General features: G+C 40.3%; 1 protein-coding gene across 2 annotated transcripts in view; it reads right to left on the bottom strand.

Annotated features, from left to right (window-relative positions):
- The window catches only part of LOC126252861 (probable tyrosyl-DNA phosphodiesterase), a 132,238-nt gene that overhangs the window by 25,863 nt on the left and 85,587 nt on the right, over nucleotides 1-20,788 (bottom strand). For both annotated transcript variants that reach the window (XM_049953816.1, XM_049953814.1), the window contains exons 7-8: nucleotides 8,240-8,410; nucleotides 4,159-4,411 (exon numbers count right to left, since the gene is read on the bottom strand). In XM_049953816.1, coding sequence (XP_049809773.1) covers nucleotides 4,159-4,411; nucleotides 8,240-8,410 — 424 coding nt within the window. The remainder of the gene's footprint in view (nucleotides 1-4,158; nucleotides 4,412-8,239; nucleotides 8,411-20,788) is intronic.

Below are 20,788 nucleotides of genomic sequence, written 5' to 3' on the forward strand. Positions count from 1 at the left end.
TATAAAAGTACATACACTACTGTAGCTTTTGGTACTAATAGTTCCTTTCTCACACAGGAAAGAGGGAGAGCTCAAAGAACGTTCAAAAGAAAAAGGTAGGTCACACAGACTCTGGATTGAGAGGGATCCAACTGTTGTGAGGATGAAAGAAGAACAAGATGTTCACCAATGTAATTGATCCCTTTCTGTAATTATGTTAGACCCTTTAACTTTCTGTAGAAATTTTGTTTGGTCCCAGTATTATAAATAATTCTGTGCATTATATTTCATGGTAAAGATGAAAGACATTAATAAGGATATACTGTATACCATGGAACAGTTGTCAAAATACCAAGCTTTTTAAAGAGACTACTATAAGATGTTCCAGTTTTAAGACCAGGTATTAATACTGAATGACTTACATATACTGATCATACATATACTACCACACTAGCATATACTAACAGCATTGTATTCAACAAGAAAAGTGAGATGCAGCAGCAGTAAACTGCTTCTGACAGAAGTCTTACTTTGTCTTGAATCAGCAGTTTATAACCACACTAAAGCAAAATAAAAAACGAGCAGCCTGAAGCAACACTGTTACTAATATAATATTCTATATTCTATTCCATACTATACAGATATAGACACAAAGCCCATGCCTACTACAGTAGTACAAGTTTATATGCCAACTAGCTCTGCAGATGATGAAGAAATTGATGAAATGTATGACGAGATAAAAGAAATTATTCAGGTAGTGAAGGGAGACGAAAATTTAATAGTCATGGGTGACTGGAATTTGTCAGTAGGAAAAGGGAGAGAAGGAAACATAGTAGGTGAATATGGATCGGGGGGAAGAAATGAAAGAGGAAGCCGCCTTGTAGAATTTTGCACAGAGCATAACTTAATCATAGCTAACACTTGGTTCAAGAATCATAAAAGAAGGTTGTATACCTTGAAGAATCCTGGAGATACTAAAAGGTATCAGATAGATTATATAATGGTAAGACAGAGATTTAGGAACCAGGTATTAAATTGTAAGACATTTCCAGGGGCAGATGTGGATTCTGACCACAATCTATTGGTTATGAACTGCAGATTGAAACTGAAGAAACTGCAAAAAGGTGGGAATTTAAGGAGATGGGACCTGGATAAACTGAAAGAACCAGAGGTTGTAGAGAGTTTCAGGGAGAGCATAAGGGAACAATTGACAGGAATGGGGGAAAGAAATACAGTAGAAGAAGAATGGGTAGCTCTGAGGGATGAAGTAGTGAAGGCAGCAGAGGATCAAGTAGGTAAAAAGACAAGGGCTAATAGAAATCCTTGGGTAACAGAAGAAATATTGAATTTAATTGATGAAAGGAGAAAATATAAAAATGCAGTAAATGAAGCAGGCAAAAAGGAATACAAACGTCTAAAAAATGAGATCGACAGGAAGTGCAAAATGGCTAAGCAGGGATGGCTAGAGGACAAATGTAAGGATGTAGAGGCTTGTCTCACTAGGGTAAGATAGATACTGCCTACAGGAAAATTAAAGAGACTTTTGGAGAGAAGAGAACCACTTGTATGAATATCAAGAGCTCAGATGGCAACCCAGTTCTAAGCAAAGAAGGGAAGGCAGAAAGGTGGAAGGAGTATATAGAGGGTTTATACAAGGGCGAAGTACTTGAGGACAATATTATGGAAATGGAAGAGGATGTAGATGAAGATGAAATGGGAGATACGATACTGCGTGAAGTGTTTGACAGAGCACTGAAAGACCTGAGTCGAAACAAGGCCCCGGGAGTAGACAACATTCCATTAGAACTACTGATGGCCTTGGGAGAGCTACTCATGACAAAACTCTACCATCTGGTGAGCAAGATGTATGAGACAGCCGAAATACCCACAGACTTCAAGAAGAATATAATAATTCCAATCCCAAAGAAAGCAGGTGTTGACAGATGTGAAAATTACTGAACTATCAGTTTAATAAGTCACAGCTGCAAAATACTAACGCAAATTCTTTACAGACAAATGGAAAAACTGGTAGAAGCGGACCTCGGGGAAGATCAGTTTGGATTCCGTAGAAATGTTGGAACACGTGAGGCAATACTAACCCTACGACTTATCTTAGAAGAAAGATGAAGAAAAGACAAACCTACGTTTCTAGCATTTGTAGACTTAGAGAAAGCTTTTGACAACGTTAACTGGAATACTCTCTTTCAAGTTCTGAAGGTGGCAGGGGTAAAATACAGGGAGCGAAAGGCTATTTACAATTTGTACAGAAACCAGATGGCAGTTTTAAGAGTCGAGGGGCATGAAAGTGGTTGGGAAAGGAGTGAGACAGGGTTGTAGCCTCTCCCCGATGTTATTCAATCTGTATATTGAGCAAGCAGTAAAGGAAACAAAAGAAAAATTCGGAGTAGGTATTAAAATTCATGGAGAAGAAGTAAAAACTTTGAGGTTCGCCGATGACATTGTAATTTTGTCGGAGACAGCAAAGGACTTGGAAGAGCAGTTGAACGGAATGGACAGTGTCTTGAAAGGAGGGGATATAAGATGAACATCAACAAAAGCAAAACGAGGATAATGGAATGTAGTCAAATTAAATCGGGTGATGCTGAGGGGATTAGATTAGGAAATGAGACACTTAAAGTAGTAAAGGAGTTTTGCTATTTAGGGAGTAAAATAACTGATGATGGTCGAAGTAGAGAGGATATAAAATGTAGACTGGCAATGGCAAGGAAATCGTTTCTGAAGAAGAGAAATTTGTTAACATCGAGTATAGATTTAAGTGTCAGGAAGTCGTTTCTGAAAGTATTTGTATGGAGTGTAGCCATGTATGGAAGTGAAACATGGACAATAACCAGTTTGGACAAGAAGAGAATAGAAGCTTTTGAAATGTGGTGCTACAGAAGAATGCTGAAGATAAGGTGGGTAGATCACGTAACTGATGAGGAGGTATTGAATAGGATTGGGGAGAAGAGAAGTTTGTGGCACAACTTGACTATAAGAAGGGATCGGTTGGTAGGACATGTTTTGAGGCATCAAGGGATCACAAATTTAGCATTGGAGGGCAGCGTGGAGGGTACAAATCGTAGAGGGAGACCAAGAGATCAATACACTAAGCAGATTCAGAAGGATGTAGGTTGCAGTAGGTACTGGGAGATGAAGAAGCTTGCACAGGATAGAGTAGCATGGAGAGCTGCATCAAACCAGTCTCAGGACTGAAGACCACAACAACAACAACAACAACTATACAGATTTTATAATGCATAGACCTATGACTAATTGCCTTCAACCGAAATTTCAGTGCTGTGAGCTTACTTGACTAGCATGATGGCTACCAAGCAGGTGACATTGACTGCTAAATTGTTTGTCTACAGGGAGCTTTGCATGTGTTTGATTTATAGCTACAGTAGCAATTTCTTTGTAAGATTCTTTGAGTGCTACCTGCGCTGGCCAATCAGGTGACCTGCCTGTGTCTGATGTGATAACCTGCAAGGATGGCCACGCTAGAGAAATACTCAGTTAGAACTTAATGTGACATTCCTTTTAATTACCATGGAGGGCTTCACAGTAGAATAAAGAAAGCACTACTGATTTGGTGGTGTGTACAGGGAAAAGCTATGCTTATACGCTGTAACAATTCCCAATTATTATAACAAACATTTGCATCTGAAGCAGACATTTCGTCATCACATCTTGTCCCACACTTTACAACACATGATGTCTTCAGCAAACAACAGCTAGCCAATATGTACCGAGCAAAGGTATGACACAACTTGCTGCATGTGGTATGGACATTACTGCATTTAGTCATAATGCAATCCTACCATTGTATATGTGACAATGATACATGTATAATTTCATCTTGGAAGATAGTATGCCATTCTGCATTTACCTGTTGTCTACATTTTATCTTTAGATATGTTCACATTTAATTACTGGAAAAACAACGTATTTTACATTAATAAAAAAAGGGAACAATTTTCATATTTCACTCTTAAAATAGCTCTTCTGATGAGGTATTTGAATCAACAACAGCTTCCACAAAAGCAATGGCATATAGATAAATATTATTACTGGAATTAGGGAAATAAGTGAACACGCAGGCAAATTAAAGTAGCACATAAAGGAGCATACATTTTTATGGGAAAGGTAGCAGGAAACAATATCTATAACTTAACAACATACCACTTTCACTGGTGGCTGCTGTGAGAGGGGCTGCTTGTTGACGGACTGAGCAAGACTAGCTCGAAATTCTCCACACATCCAAGAATCTGGAGTTGCACCTAAGCTGCCAATAGAGGAACACTGGAAGAATAGAGGCCACGATGTACTTGGAACCTCAGCAAAGCGCTTAAGGTGGGCTGCCATTCGACGGTGACCCCATCTATCTACATCTGCTCCACGATGTGTCCCTGGCACGGAACCCACAAGACAAACTCTGTAAAACAAGATGTTGATGAGAAACAGGATTATTTTTCTGTTGATACTTTGACGTTGATCTAAATGTAAGACAGCGAGTCCTAATGAGGGGAGAAGGGGAAGAATTCTCGGTGGAAAGACTTTATTCCATATGCAGTTCTGTTATTACAATGTAGTACGGCTTTCAGTATCTTATCCACTGTGACAAACTCCATTTACCATTAGCCAGTCCTTTCGGCATATGCTTAAATTTTCCCCAAAAAATCTCATTTCTGTCTATGTTAACTGGCTATCTAGCATTCTTTACTTTTCAGGAGTGCTTCAAAATCTGACATTTTGTTGCAAATGCTTTGTGAGTTAATCACTAGGATTTTAATACTCTCACCTGTATGGGGCATTTCTCTCGATCTTATACTAGGCCCTGTGTGCATTTCACACACAGTCAGCTACCTGGATAGCAGTACACACCTGACCCTGGCTCAGTAACATATTCAGTGTAAGTCAGCACCTTAAGCTTGTTGTTTAGTAGGATGGATGTAATACCCTTGTCCCTATCTGCACTGAAGGGGATGCCTAGCCCTGCCATCCACACACCATTCACACTCAGAACGAGTAACACATATCTTTTACTTCCTATGCAAAACAGGACCACAGAAGAGGATGACTCTAGGGAGCTCTACCAACACACCTGCTACCAATCTTTAGACAGTACCCAGGGTGATTTCCAGCTGCTTTTGAATGTCAACTAATTCATTCCATAATCAAGAACAGCATTCACAGTAGGGCCGCATTGTAGCTGGGGCATTGTTCTGTGGAACAGTAAGCAAATAACTTTAAAACAAGCCCCCTGATACTCTTTTAATTTCTGGATCTAATAAGTTATAAGTACTACTAATTACCCTTAAGAACTGAAGCAATTAGTAGGCAAAACAAGATTTCTATCATGAATATGATCTGTCAAAGCTCTGTAATTGTGCTGTTCATTCCTACAGATCAGGCTGTTCCAACATTGCTCTAGGGAGGAGGAGTGTTCACTGCAGAGGCTCAGAGTCCGTGTAGTTGGGGAAATAAAGCTCATTGTGTCCTGGCTGCATTTTCCTGCAGCTGCTGAAACAATCCATGTTCAATGGCAACTATGGTCAATCGTGGAAGTCCTGTGCTTCAATTGGAGGATATATTTCTATTTATCGAGAGGGATGGACATCCGCAGTGCCTTGTATGTCAAAAAGTATTTAATTTCACTAATTGTAAGCAGTACAATACATGGCATTGTTACACAAGTCTTCACGCAGGGCATTATGATCAGATAGAAGGTGAAGCGTGTGGAGAGCTAGTAGCTGAGCTTAAGAACAGCATAACAGGAAACATAAGTTTCAAAAAGAATTCTTAGGGCAATAGTTATAGAAATATGCAGCATAGTTCATGTACTGTAATGCATTTATACTGTTAAAGTGAATGACAGTGAAGGAAACGGAACTGAAACAGCACTTTGGGCAAGCTACAAAGTTGCTCACATTATAGAGACAAGTGGCAATCCGTTTTCTGTGGGACCTCTTTTAGAACCATGCAAAGTAGCAGTTGCACAATGTTTGTTTCCAAGGGAGCTGTAGGCAACTGAAGGGGTTCGTCTTTCGAAGCAAACAGTGTCATGTTGAATCTGGGACTTCATAGCAAATTTACACATACAGCCCAGGGAAAACGTCAAGACCTTTGTTGCATTTTTGTTAGTGCTTGATGAAAGCACAGATATTTCTTACTGTGCTTAACTTTCAATATCTGTATGTGGTGTTGATACAAAGCTGCAAGTAACTGAGGAATTCTTGGATGTGGTACTGCTCGATTACACCGTAACAGGACTCGATATTTTTGAAGCTGTTTGTGAATCAGTGGACAATATGAATTTACCTTGGGATAAGCTCCATTCTGTAGGCTCAAATGATCAGGATCAGCAACATCATCACGGTTTCGCTTCTTGTTTAAAAAATAAACTCGAGAATGAATTTGGGAAAGACGTTTTGACTGTTAATTGTTTCATATGCCAAGACAACACTATGGGCTGAAACAGTTAAAGCAGGTGATGTAATGAAAGTTGTGATCAAGTACACGAATTTTCTGTGGTGCTGTAGTGTAAATCACCGCCAGTTCAAAGGATTCCTGAATGATCAGCACTGTTTGTTGGCTAAGTCGGGGAAAAATTCTTGACTTTTCTTTGCCATTCTTGAAGAAGTATCTCTTTCTCGATATGAAAGGGGAAGAAATGCATTGTCTCAAAAATTTAAAATGGACATCATACCTACCACTCTTAGCTGACATAATTATGCACCTGAATAATGTAAATCTGTTATAGCAGGGCCACCAGTAGCTAACAGCTGACATGCACGACAAAATCAGAGCATTCATGGAAAAGTTATGTTTGTTTGAGAGGCAGACGAGTGATGGCATTTTAACATTCTTCAATTGTCGGGCTTCTTTAAAACTATTGGAAGGTACCAGTTTCGGTTAGTATTAAGCCAAGATAAAGCAGCCATCACATCTTTTGAAACAAGTTTCTGAGAGCCCGCCATTTTTTAAACGGAATTTTTCAAGCAATCCTTTCTTGGTCTGACCGAATGATTTGCCACCGTCACTCCAGTTGAAAGTTACTAAGCTGCGAAATTCAACTTTGCTGAAAGACAGATACTACAACATGCTGAATTTGTCATGGTGGTATCATTCATTACAGCGAAAAAACAATTCCTAAGCTTCACAAAAACATCGCACAGATCATGTGCATGTTTAGATCTACGTACTCTTGTGAGTGGCTTTTCTCAGCAAACAAAAGAATAAAAAACAAGGAATAAACTTTTTTTCAGGACGCGACAATGAAGGCCAACCCCTCCCCCCCATTTGCTGTGAACACTTTGACACCTGACATTTCTGCTCTTGTTATGAAAAAATCCAGTTTCAATGCAATTTCTTTTACAACAGTTATTCCTTATTTATTTCCTTAACTTCCTGTTTCCCAAGGTAGCATGGTGCTATGTCATGGCTGCCAAGGAATTGGTGACAAGTGGGACAGGCATATCAAAAGCCTTGCCATGTCATATGCTGCCAGCCCTTTTGATAGTTCACAGTGAGTGACAATGCTCTACAGAGCAGGGAGCACTCCACAGATCAGCACGGAGCTCATGAGCTGGAACAGCCTACCTTTGATTCTGCACACTACAAGATCAGTCCCTTCTTCTGTCATTCTTGACCTGTTCTATCTTCTTGTAGTTGCAACTACTGAACCACTACGATATGGTTATTCCACAAAACTTACTTAAACTGTTTTAAATTTTAGCTTATTTTTGGTATTTTATTTCTCTGTTTAATTTCTTTTTATGCATTATCAATTCTCTTGGTCCTTCTGTTTTATTACCATCAATCTTACTATCAATTTAATTTATCTCTCCATCAATATAAATTCCTCTCATGTCAAAGTGATGACTTACATTTAGTACAACCTACTGCTATTATTTATTGTAAATGACTGTGACTGTGCAGAAGTGCAATTCTTTCTATTTGATTCCAAGTCGTATTTCTTTTGCTTGTTCTTTATCCTTTCAAATTTGAAACTCAGTGCCACAATTTAATAATGGCAAAGGGAAAAAAATTGCTCAGCCTGGGCAAAGTTACAGGTAAGACCTACCACAACAATTTTTTTATTTTTACCCTTCACTGAAGGAGGCTTTGCAAAACTACATGAAGCACACATCAGCATCACTAGCCCATATTCTGTATAAAATGCTTCCTTTTTCTGATTAGATGTGATTAAAAAAGCATGTCAATGAAATTATTTGTAATGCTCTGAAAGAAATGAACCTACCTGACTTTGGAGAAATCAGCACAACGTATTCTTGTAATCCATTCCTGCAGAACTGGCATCTGGTAGGCGGATAGATATCGCATCAAGTCAGCACGGAATTCTGTTATTGAGTCACCTGCTTTAGTGTCTGCATTCAGTGGGATCCTTTGACATCTTGGGCTTACCCATAACCTGAAAATCAAATTGTGTTAATTAAAATTCTTCTGCATGTGTTGAGAATTCTTATGACTTCTTTCTACTGTGCAAGAGTTACTTACACAACAACAAATGTAATAATTCTAGCATATTATTTTGTAATTACCTAATAATTTCTTTTACAATACAATAATTGGTTTGTAATAGTGCTCTTTAATGTGCTCTTTGAAATTCTGGTGGTAGCTTCAATAAACAATGGGAGTGAAAGGTTAGTTAACATCATGTTCAGAAAACAGACAGCAGTTGTAAGAGTCGAAGGACATGAAAGAGAAGCAGTAGCTGAGAAGAGAATGAGACAAGATTATAACATATGGCCAATGTTATTTAAACCCCACATCAAGTAAGCCCTCAAGGAAACCATGAAAACTAAATTGAAGTTCTGGGATAAGAAATAAAAACTTTTGAGGTTTGCCAATAATGCACTAATTCTGTCAGCGATGGCAAGCAGCTAAACAAAATGGATAGTATCTTGTAAAGCGATTATAAGATGAACAGCAACAAAATTAAAACAACAGTAATGGAATGTAGTCGAATTTTAAGGTGATTCGGAGGGAATTTGGTCAGAAAATTAGACAGTACAAGTTGTAGATGAATTTTGTTATTTGGGAAGTAAAATAACTGATGATGCTAGAAATAACAGATGGCGGCAGAAACAACAGAGAGGATATAAAATGCAGACTGCCACTAGAAAGAAAAGTGCTTCTGAAAAATATACATTAGTTCACATCAAATACAAATTTAAATATTATAAAATTATTTTCTGAATGTATCTGTCTGGAGTGTAACCTTGTATGGAAGTGAAACATGCACAATAAACAGTCGGGCAACAAAAGAACAAATTTTCAGATGTGGACTACAGAAGACTGCTGAAAATTTGATGGGTAGGTCAAATAACTAATAATGAGGTACTGAACTGAACTGGGAAAAAAGAAATTTATGGCACTACTCTACTGGGAAAAAAGGGGGATCCAAGGAAGCACCAATTTAGTAATGGAGGGAAGTGCAGAGGGTAAAAATCAGAGAGGAGCCAAGGCTTGAATACAGTAACCACATTCAAATAATTTATGTTCCAGTACTTATGCAGAGAATAGGTTTACACAGGAAATACTAGTGTGGAGAGCTGCATCAAACCAGTCTTTGGACTGAAAGACGACGACATCGAGGACAACAACAACAGTGTGACTGAAAATAAATAATTACTACAAAGCTGTTCATGAATAGTTATTATCAAATTATTGCTGTATTGCGTATCCAAAAATTATACTACAATTATCTAGCCATGTAAGTTACTGTGTTACTGATAGAAGATTGTCACAAAAGTCATTTACGAAAACAGAAGTTGAATTACAGTGTTTGATGTTAATACTATCGTACAGACAGTATGAACAACTGCAACAGGTGACAAAGATGAAATTTTGGCACATAAAAAGGGTGAGTTATGTGATATATACAGTGACACTTCCTGCCCACTATGGAGCTATTTGCCATGGTGTATTAGTACACAACAGTTTTTCAACCTTTAATTGCATTCATATACAGTGGACACTTCTCATCAAAAGTGATCAATTCATGTTAATCTGTCTACTTCAGATGTGTACTTGCACTGACACACAAGAAAATACACTTGTGCTACAGATTTGTTCAATTAACAGTTATGTTCAGTTACGGGTGGTCACTTCCCAAGTAGAAACACTTTGAGCCTGAGCACACATGCCTTCATTTCTTCCACTGCTCAAAACATTTCTGTATTGGCTTTTCCATGAAGGGTCTAACTTGTTATGGTCATTGAGTGGAATAAACTGTCCCTGAATTGATCAGTTTTATAGTTCTAGTCACACACACAGAGAGAGAGAGAGAGAGAGAGAGAGAGAGAGAGAGAGAGAGAGAGAGAGAGAAACCCACACACACATTAATACACCACAACAAATAGTTCCTTAATAATTCGATGAATCCATCCGAGGTAGTGTAACTTAGTTTGAACAAAGAACTCAGATCTCCCAGACAAAATGACGGCGGGATATCATAATTTAGCATTCACCTTTATGAGTGATTACAAAGCAGCAACAATGCAAGCAACAAAGTGGTGAATGTACGATATTGTCCCACATAGCAGATGGGAAAATTAAATCAATAATTTTAAGAACTGGGTATTACATTTTCACTATTTTGCTCCTGTTGATAGAAATCGCCTCACACCTGAACAGTCACATCCCTGTATTGTTTTGACCACAAGAATGCATTATTACAAACAGAACTTGTCTATCAAGCAACATTTGTGACCTTGTATTCAAGAGGGCAAGTACATGTATTTATGTGACAAAATATGATGAGTGTTAAGTCATTGAGGATTTCCTTATTGCTGAGAGTGTTAGAAGAATCAGAATACATTGACGAGCAGCAACATTATGGAAGAAGAGATGTTGAACAAAGTAAAGTGAACATCTGTGAAGAGAGACAGTATTTATTAGTAGGCTGCTGACTCTCCTTTTCCATGAATAACAGCTTGTATTCTTAATACAGGTCATGCAATGCAGTCAGAGGAATATGTCCTTGTGTGGAATGGACAAATACAGGTCACTTACTGCAGTCAGGGGGATAAATACCCAGTGCAACAAAAGGGTCGCTAATTCAGAAACCGTTCTTGGAGAATGGGATCTAGCTGTGCAGCTTGTGCTCCAAAATAGCCCAGAAAGATTCAATTATATTCCAATCAAGGAACAGAGGGGGCCACATGAGGTGGTGTACTTTTATCATTGTGTTCATTAAATAAGCTTGAACAATTCCGAAAGTATGACTGGAAGTGTTACTGTCTTGGTACATGGGTTATTCACCAGGTGGTACAGATTGCAGCAATACCAACATAATTACCCCCATGCAGAACAGGTGGGCAAAAACCATGGCCTATCATCACTGAACCACTGCCATGTTTCCCAGTAGGATGCAGAAAGTCAACATTTCCAAACATTGGTCAGGAATAATGTGGATTACAATTTATTTGAGCAGATTACATTCTCCCATTGTTGTTACATCCAATTTGTATGCTCGCGACACTAATTTCACTATTTGAATGTACTGCACAGATTGGCCAATGATTTTGAAATAGCCATTTATAGTATAAATGTTCTCTGCACTCTGTTCATAATTGATAATCTATGATGATATAGCTCACTCTGTTTTGAAGTGAAGCCACTGTTGTGTATGGTAAATGATGTCTTTCACTATTTCATGTAGGCTCTCAGTACAGTTAGTATAATACTTCTACTGACACTGAGGGTGGTTGTTTTTGTTAGTATGATTTCACCAAGACAGGCACCAGCAATAATCGATCTTCTGAACTCTTTACAGATTAGCAATATCAAAGATTTAAGACCACAATAAATTTCACATATGACCACTATCTAAGCTAGTAATAGACTTTAGTGTACACATTCTTGACCGTTAGATGTTGTTGTCGTGGTCTTCAGTCCTGAGACTGGTTTGATGCAGCACTCCATGCTACTCTATCCTGTGCAAGCTTCTTCATCTCCCAGTACCTACTGCAGCCTACATCCTTCTGAATCTGCTTAGTGTATTCATCTTTTGGTCTCTCTCTATGATTTTCACCCTCCACACTGCCCTCCAATACTAAATTGGTGATCCCTTGATGCTTCAGAACATGTCCTAACAACCGATCCCTTCTTCTAGTCAAGTTATGCCACAAACTCCTCTTCTCCCCAATTCTATTCAGTGCCTCCTCATTAGTTATGTGATCTACCCATCTAATCTTCAGCATTCTTCTGTAGCACGTCATTTCAAAAGCTTCTATTCTCTTCTTGTACAAACTATTTATCGTCCATGTATCACTTCCATTTCGTCTCCATGGATTTTAATACCTACTCTGAATTTTTCTTTTGTTTCCTTTACTGCTTGCTCAATATACAGATTGAACAACATCGGGGAGAGGCTACAACCCTGTCTCACTCCCTTCCCAACCACTGCTTCCCTTTCATGTCCCTCGAGTCTTATAACTGCCATCTAGTTTCTGCACAAATTGTAAATAGCCTTTCCGTCCCTGTATTTGACCCCTGACACCTTCAGAATTTAAAAGAGAGTGTTCTAGTCAACATTGTCAAAAGCTTTCTTTAAGTCTACAAATGTTAGAAACGTAGGTTTGCCTTTTCTTAATCTAGGTTCTAAAATAAGTCTTAGGGTCAGTATTGCCTCACGTGTTCACATATTTCTACGGAATCCAAACTGATCTTCCCCGAGGTCAGCTTCTACCAGTTTTTCCATTTGTCTGTAAAGAATTTGCGTTAGTATTTTGCAGCTGTGACTTATTAAACTGATAGTTCGGTAATTTTCACATCTGTCAACGCCTGCTTTCTTTGGGATTGGAATTATTATATTCTTCTTGAAGTCTGTGGGTATTTCGCCTGTCTCATACATCTTGCTCACCAGATGGTAGAGTTTTGTCAGGACTGGCTCTCCCAAGGCTATCAGTAGTTCTAATGGAATGTTGTCTACTCCCGGGGCCTTGTTTCGACATAGGTCTTTCAGTGCTCTATCAAACTCTTCACGCAGTATTGTATCTCCCATTTCATCTTCATCTACATCCTCTTCCATTTCTATAACATTGCCCTCAAGTACATCACCGTTGTATAGACCCTCTATATACTCTATCCACCTTTCTGCTTTCCCTTCCTTGCTTAGAACTGGGTTTCCATCTGAGCTCTTAATATTCATACAAGTGGTTCTCTTTTCTCCAAAGGTCTCTTTAATTTTCCTGTAGGCAGTATCTATCTTACCCCTAGTGAGATAAGCCTCAACATCCTTACATTTGTCCTCTAGCCATCCCTGCTTAGCCATTTTGCACTTCCTGTCGAACTCATTTTTGAGACGTTTGTATTCCTTTTTGCCTTCTTCATTTACTGCATTTCTATATTTTCTCCTTTCATCAATTAAATTCAATATTTCTTCTGTCACCCAAGGATTTATACTAGCCCTCGTCTTTTTACCTACTTGATCCTCTGCTGCCTTCACTACTTCATCCCTCAAATCTATCCATTCTTCTTCTACTGTATTTATTTCCCCTATTCCTGTCAATTGTTCCCTTATGCTCTCCCTGAAACTCTGTACAACCTATGGTTTAGTCAGTTTATCCAGGTCCCATCTCCTTAAATTCCCACCTTCTTGCAGTTTCTTCAGTTTTAATCTACAGTTCATAACCAATAGATTGTGGTCAGAGTCCACATCTGCCCCTGGAAATGTCTTACAATTTAATACCTGGTTCCTAAATCTCTGTCTTGCCATTATATAATCTATCTGATACCTTGTAGTATCTCCAGGATTCTTTCATGTATACAACCTTCTTTTATGATTCTTGAACCAAGTGTTAGCTATGATTAAGTTATGCTCTGTGCAAAATTCTACAAGGCGGCTTCCTCTTTCATTTCTTACCCCCAATCCATATTCACCTACTATGTTTCCTTCTCTCCCTTTTCCTACTCTCGAATTCCAGTCACCCATGACTATTAAATTTTCGTCTCCTTTCACTACCTGAATAATTTCTTTTATCTCATCATAAATTTCATCAATTTCTTCATTATCTGCAGAGCTAGTTGGCATATCGACTTGTACTACTGTCGTAGGCGTGGGCTTCGTGTCTGTCTTGGCCGCAATAATGCGCTCACTATGCTGTTTGTAGTAGCTTTCCCGCATTCCTATTTTTTTATTCATTATTAAACCTACTCCTGCATTTCCCCTATGTGATTTTGTATTTATAACCCTGTATTCACCTGACCAAAAGTCTTGTTCCTCCTGCCACTGAACTTCACTAATTCCCACTATATCCAACTTTAACCTATCCATTTCCCTTTTTAAATTTTCTAACCTACCTGGCTGATTAAGGGATCTGACTTTCCACGCTCCGATCAGTAGAATGCCAGTTTTCATTCTCCTGATAATGACGTCATCCTAGTAGTCCCCGCCCGGAGATCCGAATGGGGGACTATTTTACCTCCGGAATATTTTACCCAAGAGGACGCCATCATCATTTATCAGTACAGTAAAACTGCATGCCCTTGGGAAAAATTAGGGCTGTTGTTTCCCCTTGCTTTCAGCCGTTCGCAGTACCAGCGCAGCAAGGCCGTTTTGTTTAGTGTTACAAGGCCAGATCAGTCAATCATCCAGACTGTTGCCCCTGCAACTCCTAAAAAGGCTGCTGCCCCTCTTCAGGAACCACATGTTTGTCTGGCCTCTCAACAGATACCCCTCCGTTGTGGTTGCACCTATGGTACGGCTATCTGTATTGCTGAGGCACGCAAGCCTCCCGAACAACGGCAAGGTCTATGGTTCATTGGGAGGGGGGGGGGGGGGGGGCATTAGATGGCACACTTCAATTCTAGAGGGCGGGAGTATACACCATGTACTTCTGCAAACGAAATCATACAGCTGCTAAATCAGCTGTCAGAAATTACTTTTCATGAATAAATATGAATTATTTTGTGTTTTATGATGGCAACATAGTGAGTCACAGCAGTAGTCATCAACAAATGATTCAAATATGTGGCTTATTTCAGAATGCTAATAGATTCAGATTAACCAAACGCAAATTGCATAGAAAAACACTCATGAGGAGATATGTTTATACCAAAGCATCTTCCTCTAGACAAGGATGGATCAAAGCCATCTGTCCAGACACATTGTGACCATAATAGCACTGAAATGGAGGACAATACAGAAACGGTCGAAGTACTTAATATCTTTTAAAACTGTTTCAAGAGGAAGCTTGCACAGTAGTACCTCCTCTAAAACTTCAAATGAACAACAAAATGGCCGATATCAAAATAAGTGACCATGAAATAGAAAAGTAACTGAAACGGTCAACTGAGGGAAGGCCTCTAGACTTGATGGGATACTAATATGATTCTACATAGAATATGTGAAAGAACTTGCTCTTCTTTTAGCAACAGTGTACCACAGGTCTATGGAGGGGTGAAATGTTCCTGTATGAAGGGCTGAAGTGTTCTTGACCGCTGGAAGGAAGTACAGGTCATTCCCGTTTTCAAGAAGGGTCGTCAAACAGATGCATGGAACTATAGGACTATATCTCTGACATCAGTCTGTTGCAGAATTTTGGAACACATTTTCTGCTTGTGTATTATGACATTTCTGGTGACTGAAGATCTCCTTTGTATGAATCAAAATGGGTTCCTAAAAACAACAACCACGTAAAACACAGCTCATTCGGTTTGATCATGAGATCCAAAAGGCTGCAGGCCCAGGTAGATGCTGCATTCCTCAATTTCCACAAGGCATTCGGTAATTCTGCACTGCCTCCTGATGAACAAAATACGAGCATACAGGATATCAGACCAACTTTGTGATTGGATTGAAGAGTTTCTAGAAAACAGAACACAATATGTTATTCTCAATGCAGAGAAGTTTTCACACATAAAAGTGAATTTGGGCATACCCCAAGGGATTTATAGGGCCATTACTTTTCACAATATATACAAAGGGCACAGTAGACAACATCGGAAGTTCCATGAGGCTTTTCATGGATCATGAAAAGTTGCAATGCTAGAAAATTGTAAAGGGAGACCTGCAGATGGTGAACGCTCGGTGCAGGGAAAGCCAATTTACCCCAAACGTAAGCAAATGAAACAATGCGTATACATAGGCAGAGCTATTATTGTACAATTACATAACTGCAGATCGATCAATGGAAGTAGTTACTTCCATAGTATATCTAGGAGTACTTGTACAGAGCAATTTAAAGAGGTAAAACCACATAAACTAATTATAGGAAAGGCATATACAAGGCTGAGATTCGTTGGAAGAATCTTCAGGAAATGTACGAGGGCGTGATGGAAAGTTTGCCTGCAAATTTTTTAATTTATTCAACATTGGTTGACATATTACACGTCATGCATATTACTCGACCATTTCCCATCTTCTCTGATGCGAATTGCAACCCTCTGTCACTAGAGGGCTCCGAATTGTAGCGTGTTAACATGATGGTGTTTAACGCAACTATGTTGGTGCTTGAGAAACAGAACCTCAGAAAACGGAAAGCATGAATTCGGTTAGTTCATCCACACATTGAGCACCCTCTCCTTCAGCAAGACTATGCCAGATCACACATAAATGCTGCGACATCTGCAACGATCCAGTGCCTCGGGTTCACTTTCATTGATCATCCTCTATACAGTGCTGACTTGGTCTCATCTGATTTTTGTCTGTTTCCAAAACTTGAAGAACACCTTCGAGATCTTCACTTTGATACCTATGAAGTGATGCACACAGATGCGTGGTTGTGGCTCTGTCAACAAAGTCGGAGATCGTACAGTGATGGTAACAACAAACAGGCATCTCGTTGAGGGAAATGCATTCTTCGCCAGGGCGACTATGTTGAGAAATAAATATGTAGACATGATGAATAAAGATGTAGAACCTTAATAAAGTTTGTTTTATTTAAACAGCTTTACGAGTTTCCATATAAAAAATTTGGAGGAATTACTTTTTAGCTTGCCCTCATAGTCCATCAACAAAGGAGGTACACTACAAAATCATCATTTGACCAACACTTAATATTGCTCACCAGCTTGGGATCCAAACCAGACAGGATTGATAGAGGAAATAGAGAAGATCCAAAGAAGAGCAGTATGTTTCGTCACACATGCATTTAGTAAGTACAAAAGTATCACGGAGACTGTCATCTGACTCTAGTGGCATACACTACAAGAGAGATGGTCTGCATGGTATGGTTTTTGAAAGTGTAAGTTACTAGAAGAGTCAACAAATATATAGCTGCTGCCTAAGTATATCTTGTGAAAATACCATGAAGATAAAATTATAGATAGATTCAAGCCCACATCGAGGCTTACCAGCATCCATTCTTCCCGCAAACCATTCGCGACTGGAACAAGAAAGGGGGAACTGACCGTAGTACACAAAGTACCCTCCACCACACAATGAAAGGTAGGATATAGAGTGTAGAGATAGATGTAGAACTTTTCGAACACATTTGCTATGACTGTTCACTGGAAATAGATGTTCAGCATTGCAAAATGCTTTTAACATATAAAAATGGCTGTACTGATTAACTGATTGAATGTTTGAGGGGGGGGTTATGGTACTAAATGGCGATGATGACAGTCCTGCAATTCCAAAGTTACTTGCGTAATATAGAGGGTTCACTAAAAAGGGGTGGATCCAGTCAGAGGAGTCAAACTATAAAGTGAGGAAGTTAAAGCACAACACTAGAAGGCACAAAAGGGTAGGCCAAATCTAAAAACTGGAAAAATTGAGGGATAAAAGATGATCTTTGCAAGGGGAAGTGGTCATCAGTCCAAGATCGAGAAAACACAAAGAGGGGCTCCAACCACAACCACCCTACCCTGGCTCCAAATAAAAATCATTTTCATGTAGGAAACTGATGGCCAGTCCAACTACCCATGAATCGTCTGCTAATATTAAAGACGGGCGATCTGGAAGGCTATACTTAGTACGCAGGGCCAAAAGAAGGGGACATTCTAACAACATATGGGATACCGTCAGTTTGACTCCATAGCCACACTGTGGTGGTGGTGCGCTGCACAAGAGAAAACGAGGTGAACCTGGTATGATCAACGCGTAGACGGCATAAGACAGAGGATTCCTTTCGAGAGGAGTGGAAGGAAGAACGCCAAACTGCAGTGGCCCCCTTGATTGTGCGGAGTTTATTATTGACCAGATGTCATTCCACGTTTGGGCAAAGAGAGATTTGATGTGTATCCATATATCTGCACCCGCAATCATGAAAGGAAATGGGGGAGGGGGGCGTAATCATCTGTCTTTCTTGCCAAATGGTCAGCCAGTTCATTCGCTGGGATGCCCATATTACTTGGGACACAAAGAAAGACAACCGAGTAGTTGGCATAGCCAAGTGCAGAGAGAAGGTCATGGGTAGCAGAGACCAAAGGGTGATGAGATTAGCATCGCTCTATAGCCTGCATGCTGCTCATCGAGTTGGTACATATTTAAACGCTGTGGAGGATGGCCTGAGTAACAAAATGGAGGGCCCTGTCTAAGGGTAGCAGCTCTGCCGTGGGCACACTATGTGATTCCAGCAGTAAATTGTGCTCCATGCCAGTAGGAGACGTAAAAGCATATCCCACCTTATCTATTGTTTTAGAACCATCAGTGTAGAAGATGGCAGCACCTGGAACACTTCAAGGGCGGAACGTACAAGAGGCCAGAATATCTCAGAGGCGACAGAGACCTTAGCACCCTGGAATAGGTTGGACCTAATCTGTGGTCGAGGCAACATCCTAAGGGGGTGTGTGGGAGGAAATACACAGGGCTCTTTCCAGTGACTGGAGATGGAGATCCTGACAGGGGGAAGTGAGACACATTCCAGCCAGCAATCCCACCTCACAGCTGGTATCAGGAGGTAGACAACCCTTGTTTACAAAGAGGACGAGGTACATAGGAAGGTCCAGGAATTGTCAAATGGCGATTGTCTAAGAAACCAGGAGTTGGCTCTGTCGTATTTGTAGAGGGGGAATCCCTGCTTCAGTGAGGAGACTGTCAAAGGCACTAGTGTGAAAGGCACCAATAGCCAGATGCACCCCACTATGGTGAACACAGTCAAGTAGTTGCAAAATGGAAGGAGCCGCTGAGCCATAAACCCAACAATCATAATCTAGTCTCAACAAAACCAAAGCATGGTAAAGATGGAGATGAGTAGCATGGTCTGCACCCCAAGATGTGTGGGCAAGGAGGAAGAGAGCATTAAGCTTCTGTATGCAGGTAGTTTTCAGGTGGCGAATATGGGGAAACCACGTCAGCTTTTTATCGAAAATAAGTCCCAAGAAACATGACTGTGCTACAACATCTAGGCGCTGGCCGCCTAAATAAAGTTCTGGATTGGGGTGTACTGTGGGTCGACAGCAAAAATGCATAACCCACATTTTCAAGGGAGAAAACTAGAAGCCATGGGAGAGGGCCCATAAAGAGACCCGTCGGATGGCATCTTGGAGCTGCCATTCAGCAAATTCTACCGAGTAGGAGCTGCACCAGATGCAAAACTCATTGACATACAATGCCTATGTAACCAAAGGCCAAACAAAAGGTTACAAGCCAATAGATGGTGATGAGGAAGAATATGACATTTAACACAGAACTCTGTGGGATACTGTTCTCTTGAATCTGAGGAATGCTGAGTGAAGTACCACCTCGAACCCAGAAGAACCAGTGGGATAAAAACTCATGGATAACAATTGAAAGGAGGCCGCGAAAGCCTCAGTCATGGAGGGTGACTCAAACGTAATGGTGCCAAGCCGTATCATATGCCTTAAGTAAGTTAAAGAAGGCCGTAACAAGGTGTTGGCAGTTAGTAAAAGCCTGCTGGACTGCTGTTTCCAATCTGAGTAAATGGTCAGTTGTAGATCGTCCTTCCCGGAAGCCATACTGATATGGGGACAAAAGGCCCAAGACTCAAGTATCCCGCATAATTGGATGCTAACCATCCTCTCGAGCAGTTTACAAAGTACATTGGTCAGGATAATCGGGTGGTAGCTGCCGAAAGACGACAGATTCTTCCTAGACTTAAGGACAGGAATAGCTCTGCTGTCTCGCCCTTGCAAGGCAAAGGCACCTATGAGTCAAATGTGTTGAAGACCTGGAGTAGATGTTGCCTCTGAGTAACGTCTAAGTGTTGAATCATCGGGTTGTGGATGGAACCCAGGTCTGGGGCCATGTCACGTGAAGAGGTGTAAGAGCCTGCAAGAATTCCCATTCAGTAAATGGTTCATTATAGGATTCAGCTTGGTGGGGGTTGAAACACAGGGGGTTTCATCAACTAGTCATTTCTGCTGGAGGAAGGTAGCAGAATAGGAAGAGGACACTGTTGCAAAGTGTGCTGCAAGGTCTTCTGCAAGGACCGACAGATCAGTACAGAGCACCCTGTAGGATAGCCGATTGTCGCTGCTGGCGCAGAAGGCTACGGAACTAGGACTAAAACCTTCGATGAAGAGGCACACGCACCCAAGGAGGAAACATACCACTCCCATCATTCCTTTTTTACTCTGCTTAATAAGCACAGAAACACTTAACAACGATAAGATTTTCTGTGAAGGGTGTCGTTTAAATCGCTGCAACACTCGCCAGCAGTCCTGGATAGCGATTGCTAGGTCCTTGGTCCACCACAGTACTGGTTGACAATGAGGTGAACCTGTGGATAGGGAGATAGCAGTGCCAGTACCACGAAGAAGAGTGGCAGAGACGTCTTGCACAACAAAATCGATGTAGTCCGGGCGAGAGGTGTTTAAGTGCACAGTAGACGTATATTAAGACCATTCAGCTGCCCAACTTGGAGGCCCATTTGCCTAG

This window comes from Schistocerca nitens, chromosome 4 (genome assembly GCF_023898315.1).
Source record: "Schistocerca nitens isolate TAMUIC-IGC-003100 chromosome 4, iqSchNite1.1, whole genome shotgun sequence".
Classification (NCBI taxonomy): Eukaryota; Metazoa; Arthropoda; class Insecta; order Orthoptera; family Acrididae; genus Schistocerca; species Schistocerca nitens.